The sequence below is a fragment of the Brachyhypopomus gauderio genome, chromosome 16 (assembly GCF_052324685.1).
Source record: "Brachyhypopomus gauderio isolate BG-103 chromosome 16, BGAUD_0.2, whole genome shotgun sequence".
NCBI classification, from domain to species: domain Eukaryota; kingdom Metazoa; phylum Chordata; class Actinopteri; order Gymnotiformes; family Hypopomidae; genus Brachyhypopomus; species Brachyhypopomus gauderio.
The window spans coordinates 1,933,347-1,941,475 of NC_135226.1; the positions used below are offsets into that span (position 1 = coordinate 1,933,347).

An 8,129-nucleotide genomic window follows, 5' to 3' on the forward strand; every position below is an offset into this window, starting at 1 on the left:
TATCTATATGGTCTCCTGTCTGATGGAAAGTCACAACACAAAGCTTTGCTGAGTCTCACTGAGGTTTCAGAGGATGTGGTCAGTGTGTGTGAACAGAGTATAATACACATTTCTAGGCTGTGGGCACACACAGGGTTGTACAGGAAAGCAGAAAACCTTTGGAAGACTCAGTTCACCAAATACACAAGAGAAATGGAACAGATACATTATCATACAGCTTTAATGCCCCACTACAAAAGGTTTATCAGGGACGTCAGTGCCGAGGTAAGAACGTGTCTGGACAAAAAGACGCCCAGCCTGGGGCAAAGTCAGGGGCGGCCAGAGAGAGGAGTGTGGACCTCTGGAGAAGAGCAGTGAGTGGAGAAATGAGCAGAGTAATTAGTAGAAAAGATGGAGCAGTTAGTGGAGAACGTGCAGTAATTCATGTAGTCATAATAATCATTATAATTAGGTAATTATGGGAGTAATATGTGGAACAGATAGTGGAGAAGGTGGAACGGATAATGAAGAAGGTGGAACAGATGGTGGAGAAGGTGGAACAGATGGTGGAGAAGGTGGAACAGATGGTGGAGAAGGTGGAACGGATGGTGGAGAAGGTGGAACAGATGGTGGAGAAGGTGGAACGGATAATGAAGAAGGTGGAACAGATGGTGGAGAAGTTAGAATAGATGGTGGAGAAGGTGGAACAGATGGTGGAGAAGGTGGAACAGATGGTGGAGAAGGTAGAACGGATAATGAAGAAGGTGGAACGGATGGTGGAGAAGGTGGAACAGATGGTGGAGAAGGTGGAACGGATGGTGGAGAAGTTAGAACGGATGGTGGAGAAGGTGGAACAGATGGTGGAGAAGGTGGAACGGATGGTGGAGAAGGTGGAACGGATGGTGGAGAAGGTGGAACAGATGGTGGAGAAGTTAGAACGGATGGTGGAGAAGTTAGAACGGATGGTGGAGAAGGTGGAACGGATGGTGGAGAAGGTGGAACAGATGGTGGAGAAGTTAGAACGGATGGTGGAGAAGGTGGAACGGATGGTGGAGAAGGTGGAACAGATGGTGGAGAAGTTAGAACGGATGGTGGAGAAGTTAGAACGGATGGTGGAGAAGGTGGAACGGATGGTGGAGAAGGTGGAACGGATAGTGGAGAAGGTGGAACAGATGGTGGAGAAGTTAGAACGGATGGTGGAGAAGGTGGAACGGATAGTGGAGAAGGTGGAACAGATGGTGGAGAAGTTAGAACGGATGGTGGAGAAGGTGGAACGGATGGTGGAGAAGGTGGAACGGATGGTGGAGAAGGTGGAGTGGATATGAACCAATGGTGAATGATTTATGAATGTTAACAGTGACTCTAAGAGTTGTGCCCTCAATCAATCTGGTCATTATCAAACTCAATGAACTCAGCCTGATGTAAATACAAAGAGAAAAGGTTAATCAGCTTAATCAGAGAACTTGCTCTTTGATTAAGTTGATTAACCTGTTCTCTGATTTAGCTGATTAACCTGTTCTCTGATTAAGCTAATTAACATATTCTCTGATTAAGCTGATTAAATAACCTGTTCTCTGATTAAGCTGATTAACATATTCTCTGATTAAGCTGATTAAATAACCTGTTCTCAGATTAAGCTAATTAACATGTTCTCTGATAAAGCTGATTAACCTGTTCTGTGATTAAGCTAATTAACATGCTCTCTGATTAAGCTGATTAACAGAGAACAGGTTAATCAGCTCATCTACCTGCAGAGTCTCTCAGATAAATGTGCTCATCGAACTCACCGCAGTGGTAATGAACACACCTAATCATGTACCTTCATCCAATCTCACATAAGAGGAGAGTGTGTAGGTGTCCGTGTGTGTGTGGATGTGCCGCCCAGGTCTAATTAGAAGAGATAAAGCACTTTCATTCAGCGCGGTCTTCACTGCCAACCTCGCTCACTGCATCACAGGGGGGTAAACAAGGCCAAACACCAGACGTTTATCTACAGACAGCAGGGGCCCACACAAACAACTGGAATAGATGACTCCATTATACAAACAATCGTCCTACACAAAATCGTTCAAAACACAATAGTTCTTCTCACAATCGTTCTACACACAATGGTCCTACACACAATGGTCCTACACACAATCGTTCTACACACAATCTTCCTACACACAATCGTTCGTTCAAAACACAATCGTCCTACACACAATCGTCCTACACACAATCGTCCTATGAACAGACAGAGTTCATATATGCACTTCTATATTTCTAAAGCTCTACAGCAGCAAAGCTGTCAAGGACCAAATTAAAGCACTTTATTAGTCTCTCTCTCTCTCTCTCTCTCTCTCTCTCTCTCTCTCTCTCTCTCACACACACACAAAAATAATGGAGGGATAAATCAATTAAAGTCCCTGGTTCTAAATTATTAATTAACGAGTCGATTATGTATCCATCTGACCAATAAATACACAACTGACATGTTCACTGCTTTTGGGTCATTATGTTTATGTCATTCGTATTCATGAAACGCTTTACGGAGGCTGAGCACAGCTACAGAGGCCCAGCAGAGGTGGTGTGACAATTGATCTGACGATTCTCACCAAGACTGTTTAGCTTGTTTCTTAACATCTGCAGCTGTGAAGACCAGTCTTATTTAAAACACTAACAAGGTAACACCTACAGCAGTACCACTACAGTACTACAGCAATACCACTACAGTAGTACCACTACAGTACGACAGCAGTACCACTACAGTACTACTACAGTACTACAGCAGTACCACTACAGTACTACAGCAATACCACTACAGTACTACAGCAATACCACTACAGTAGTACCACTACAGTACGACAGCAGTACCACTACAGTACCACTACAGTACTACAGCAGTACCACTACAGTACTACAACAGTACCACTACAGTACTACAGCAGTACCACTACAGTACCAGAGCAGTATTACAGCAGTACCAGAGCAGTATTACAGCAGTACCACTACAGTACTACAGCAGTACCACTACAGTACTACAGCAGTACCACTACAGTACCAGAGCAGTATTACAGCAGTACTGTAGCAGTACTTCTGCAGCACCACTACAGTACTACAGCAGTACCACTACAGCACTACAGTACTACAGCAGTACCACTACAGCACTACAGTACTACAGCAGTACCACTACAGCACTACAGCAGTACCACTACAGTACCAGAGCAGTATTACAGCAGTACAGTAGCAGTACTTCTACAGCACCACTACAGTACTACAGCAGTACTGAGTCAGTGGGCCGGCTGCACTGTCAACACTTATTTAAGAAATAAACACTATTACTGTTTATAACTGAATAAACACTATTACTGTTTATAACAGAATAAACACTACTACTGTTTTTGAGTGCCATGTCATATTCCTTGATAAAAAAGCCTCAAGAATTGGCGAAGATCAAAATAAGAGTGACTTAACAGAGCAAACGGCAGCATCAGCAGAGTGTGTCCTACCTCACGTAGCAGCCTGCACCCCAGAGGTCAGAGAAGGTGAGGACGAGGTCAGAGAGGTCGCTCAATCTCACCAGGCCATTGTGGACACACTCAGGGTAATGTCACTGAGACCCAGCGGGACACACTCAGGATACTGTCACTGAGACCCAGCGGGACACATTCAGGGTACTGTTACCGAGACCCAGCGGGACACACTCAGGGTAATGCCACTGAGACCCAGCGGGACACATTCAGGGTACTGTTACCGAGACCCAGCGGGACACACTCAGGATACTGTCACTGAGACCCAGCGGGACACATTCAGGGTACTGTTACCGAGACCCAGCGGGACACACTCAGGATACTGTCACTGAGACCCAGCGGGACACATTCAGGATAATGTCACTGAGACCCAGCGGGACACACTCAGGGTACTGTTACCGAGACCCAGCGGGACACACTCACATGCACACAGGTCGTACATTACACGCATGTAAAGCCCAGTGAGATTTTCTATGATTCTCCCCCTGCTAATATTCATATGTCAGTGGTGTGTTGAGGAATCACATGGGGACAGCAGATACACTACAGTGTGCTCACTAACACTACATGGACACATACAATACACAGTGTGCTCACTAACACTACATGGACACATACAATACACAGTGTGCTCACTAACACTACATGGACACATACAATACACAGTGTGCTCACTAACACTACATGGACACATACAATACACAGTGTGCTCACTAACACTACATGGACACATACAATACACAGTGTGCTCACTAACACTACATGGACACATACAATACACAGTGTGCTCACTAACACTACATGGACACATACAATACACAGAGACAAACATACAAGGTTCTACCAGTGTTGTTCTACAGAAACCCTTCATCATGTCTCCATGTTTGTAACAGGTCTGTGTGGACCTCACCCTCTTCTTTAGGACCATTTACCCCACTAGCAGAATCCCCAGCCACCTGCTGCTCTCTCCTGTGACCCGCCCAGCAGCGCAGAGCAGAGCCAGAGAGTCCGACCCGGCAAGCCCTCGCCAAATCAATCAGACTCTCTGTCAGTCACGCGCTCCCTGCATAAATCTCTCACTCTTTCCCAGTTCGATTCAAGGTGATTTTAGGTCTTTTCTCTTTTTCCTTGTCTCTCTCACTCACACACAGAGGTTTGTTAGACAAGACACGCTGTCTCCCCAACAGGTCCCCTTTCCAATCAATTCTGCACAGATGAGGTTTACTGGTGGCCTCTGAATGGTTTTGAAACAACAGGGAGGCACCATGAAGCTGCCCTGTGTGTGGAGAGATGAGACGGAGGAGAAGACCGCCAGCATCTCTGAGACGTGATTCAACCATCCATGCAAGACCACAACAAGCAAACCACCTTCTCCACACTAGAAGTGTGGAGTGTTGTGTCTGTGTTGTGTTTGCTATCTGCTGAACAGTATAATAATCTGAATTCAAAATGAGTAGTGAACAGGAGATATGAGAGAATTAATTACATACGCTGCACTCAAGTAAGACAGCAATAATATTTCCAGTTGGCTTATTAATCATTCATTAGCAGAATTTCCTACTAATCTCTGAATCTATGGATGCTCATTCATATTCCTCAGACATAAAAACAAGGTGAAAACCTTGTTGACACAGACCAAATCAAAACCTTAAATGGCCCCTATTATAGAAAACTGAATTTTCCTCCTTCACTCAATTAAAGCATTTTGAAGTAATATGTAAATACTGTTAAAATTTCTAAACATATAGTTCAGTCCTCCATTCCATAGAGACCATAAATGGAAACTGTATATGCAAAACAGTTAGTGAAGAGAGGCAGCAAGCTCAGATACTAATAAACACACCATCTGAATTAACATTCGCAGTAAATTAATCTAATATCTAATATGTGACCTGTCGGGGCAGTCATTGTCTGGTGGTAGGGAACTCGTCTTGTGACCAGAGGGTTGTGGGTTTGATTCCCAGGCCTGAGGCCATGACTGAAGTGCCCTTGAGCAAGGCACCTGCTCCCCGGGCGCTGTGCTAGGCTGCCCACCGCTGTGTATGTGCACCACAGCCCCCTAGTGATCACTAGTGTGTGTGTGTGTGTGTGTGTGTGTGTGTGTGTGTGTGTGTTCTCACTGCACAGATGGGTGGGTAAAAGCAGAGGACAAATTTCGCTCGGGGTGAAGATCACAATTGACAAATATGGCTTTTTTTTCACAGTAACATTTCTAACATAAAGGAAGGTTGGGTTAGGGTAGTGTGAGAATTAACATAAAGCTGCACAAATGTTGCAGGACATTAAGGAAACAGACAGAGTCCTTTAAAAGTCAGTAGCAAACACTGCACCTGATTTAAGACATTAAGGTTATTCTGAAAAGCCCGTAGTGCTTATTTATCTGTTTTTCACATGCAGATCAAATGTTCACATCTCAACAGGCCGTTTGATTAAACTCACTTTTCTCCTTGTAGTTTGTTGGTTTTCAAAATCAAGTCCTGGGTTTGTTCTTTGGCTACCTATCAAAAGCAGAATCCAATTAAATGACAAAAACAACAGATCACTAGGGTCAGCTTGCTTATTCTGTCTTTACACCACAGACTGCTGAGGATTATATTATATTATATTATTATATTAAATAAAAGAAGCCCCCACCTTTAGCCTGTTGGTCATTTCTCCACAACACGAGCTCATGGCTTGGACGTCCCCCTGAAGACTCTCCAGCTCCTGAGGAAATAAAATACAGCTCCATGAAGACCGTTCTTCTCTCGACAGCTGCAGAGCTGCTAACATAATGCTCGTATGTGCATGGACACAGTTCTCAACATGTACACAGCAGGTAACCACGACGTCGCTAGAGTTAGGGGAGGGAATCGGGTGAAACTTGACAGAGACGTACTTCCTTCACATCTTTAAATATCCGCACAAATTCTTCATTGATGGACAAACTCCGTTTCTCTATGTCACCACGTAGGTTTCTTCTCGTGCGAAGGCTGTTTTCGGTAAAGAAAACAGAGAGGGACTTCAAAGCCTCCAGCATCTCCTGGCGGTGCAGAAGGGACACGCAGTGTGAGATGTCAGTGAGAATATTACCACAAAGTGTATCCTGCTAGCTATCTAAATCTACATAACTAATCTAGCTCAAGTTATAGCCGTTACTACATTGTCTCTGCCTCCACACTAGACTGCATCAATGTCAGTCCATTAAAAACAGCTAGCTACATCATTATATTATAAAATTATTAAAAACAGCTAGCTACATCATTATATTATAAAATTATTAAAAACAGCTAGCAACATCATTACATTATTTTATTACTACATCGTTACATTATAACATTATTAAAAACAGCTACATCATTACACTGTTACATTATTACATCATTATATTATAACATTATTAAAAACAGCTAGCTACATCATTACACTGTTACATTATGACATTATTACATCATTATATTATAACATTATTAAAACCAGCTAGCAACATTATTACATTATTACATTATGACATTATTAAAAACAGATAGCTACATCATTACACTGTTACAATATGACATTATTACATCATTATATTATAACATTATTAAAAACAGCTAGCTACATCATTACACTGTTATATTATGACATTATTACAACATTATATTATAACATTAATAAAAACAGCTAGCTACATCATTACATGATGACATCATTACATTATGACATTAAAAACAGCTAGCTACATTTTTACATTATTACATCATTACATTATAACATTATTAAAATCAGCTAGCTACATCACTACATGATGACATTATGACATTAGTAAGAACATCTCGCTACATCATTCCTACGAGTAAACATTGTACTGGTTTTAGACTAAGTAGCTTGCTTGAACATTAAATTAACTTGTGAACCAGTTATGAACGAGACAATCACCTTGTCATTATCCAGCCTGGTCTCCAGAATCTTATTAAGCTTCCGTGACAGAGGATTATTGGGCTGCGAGGAGACGGTCCCACCAGTGGGGATGAGACCTGAACTGTCAGACGAAACATCCACTTTGACGTCCGCCATTATTAGCCATCCACGTCAACTAGCAGGAAGCTGTTGTGAGCATCACTCTAATGCGTCCCCCTGGTCCGTCTTCCGGTCCTCACTCTAATGCGTCCCCCTGCTCGTTTTCCGGTTCTCCCTCAATAATGAGTTCCGGTCCAGAAGCAAGCGTTAAAAATCTTAGAAGCTTTGATTAAAAATCTTAGAGTCGTTAGAATATTTTTGTAGAACATTTTTATTTGAAGATAATACGGCAATATAATACAAGATAATCCTAGAATGAACGCAAGATGGAAAACCCAGCGGTCGTAAGAGCCCGGAGCGAAAATACAGCTGTTAGCGGGAAGCTCAAAGTGACATTGTGCGCTTTACAGAATACATGCCAGCAGTTACCGTAGCAACGCACCAGAGCTGCTCTGATTGGCTACACGTTTGGAAAGATTAAGTAAACAAATACTGAAATTCTGTAAACCACAGCAGAGGCAGTACCAGATTGAATAAATCAGAGACCAGCACCACCCCCTGTCATCTCTCCTATACACCACCCACTGGACCAACACCACTCCCATCATCTATCCTATACACCACCCACTGGACCAACACCACCCACTGTTATCTCTCCCA

The 8,129-nt window shown here is 42.9% G+C and overlaps 1 protein-coding gene across 1 annotated transcript in view; it reads right to left on the minus strand.

Moving 5' to 3' along the window:
• The window catches only part of cog6 (component of oligomeric golgi complex 6), a 34,297-nt gene extending 26,726 nt beyond the window's left edge, over positions 1 to 7,571 (minus strand). Inside the window, 4 exon segments of the mRNA XM_076976194.1 lie at positions 5,928 to 5,986; positions 6,123 to 6,194; positions 6,367 to 6,510; positions 7,389 to 7,571. Coding sequence (XP_076832309.1) covers positions 5,928 to 5,986; positions 6,123 to 6,194; positions 6,367 to 6,510; positions 7,389 to 7,526 — 413 coding nt within the window. The 5' untranslated portion in view covers positions 7,527 to 7,571.
• Positions 7,572 to 8,129: the final 558 nt, after the last annotated feature.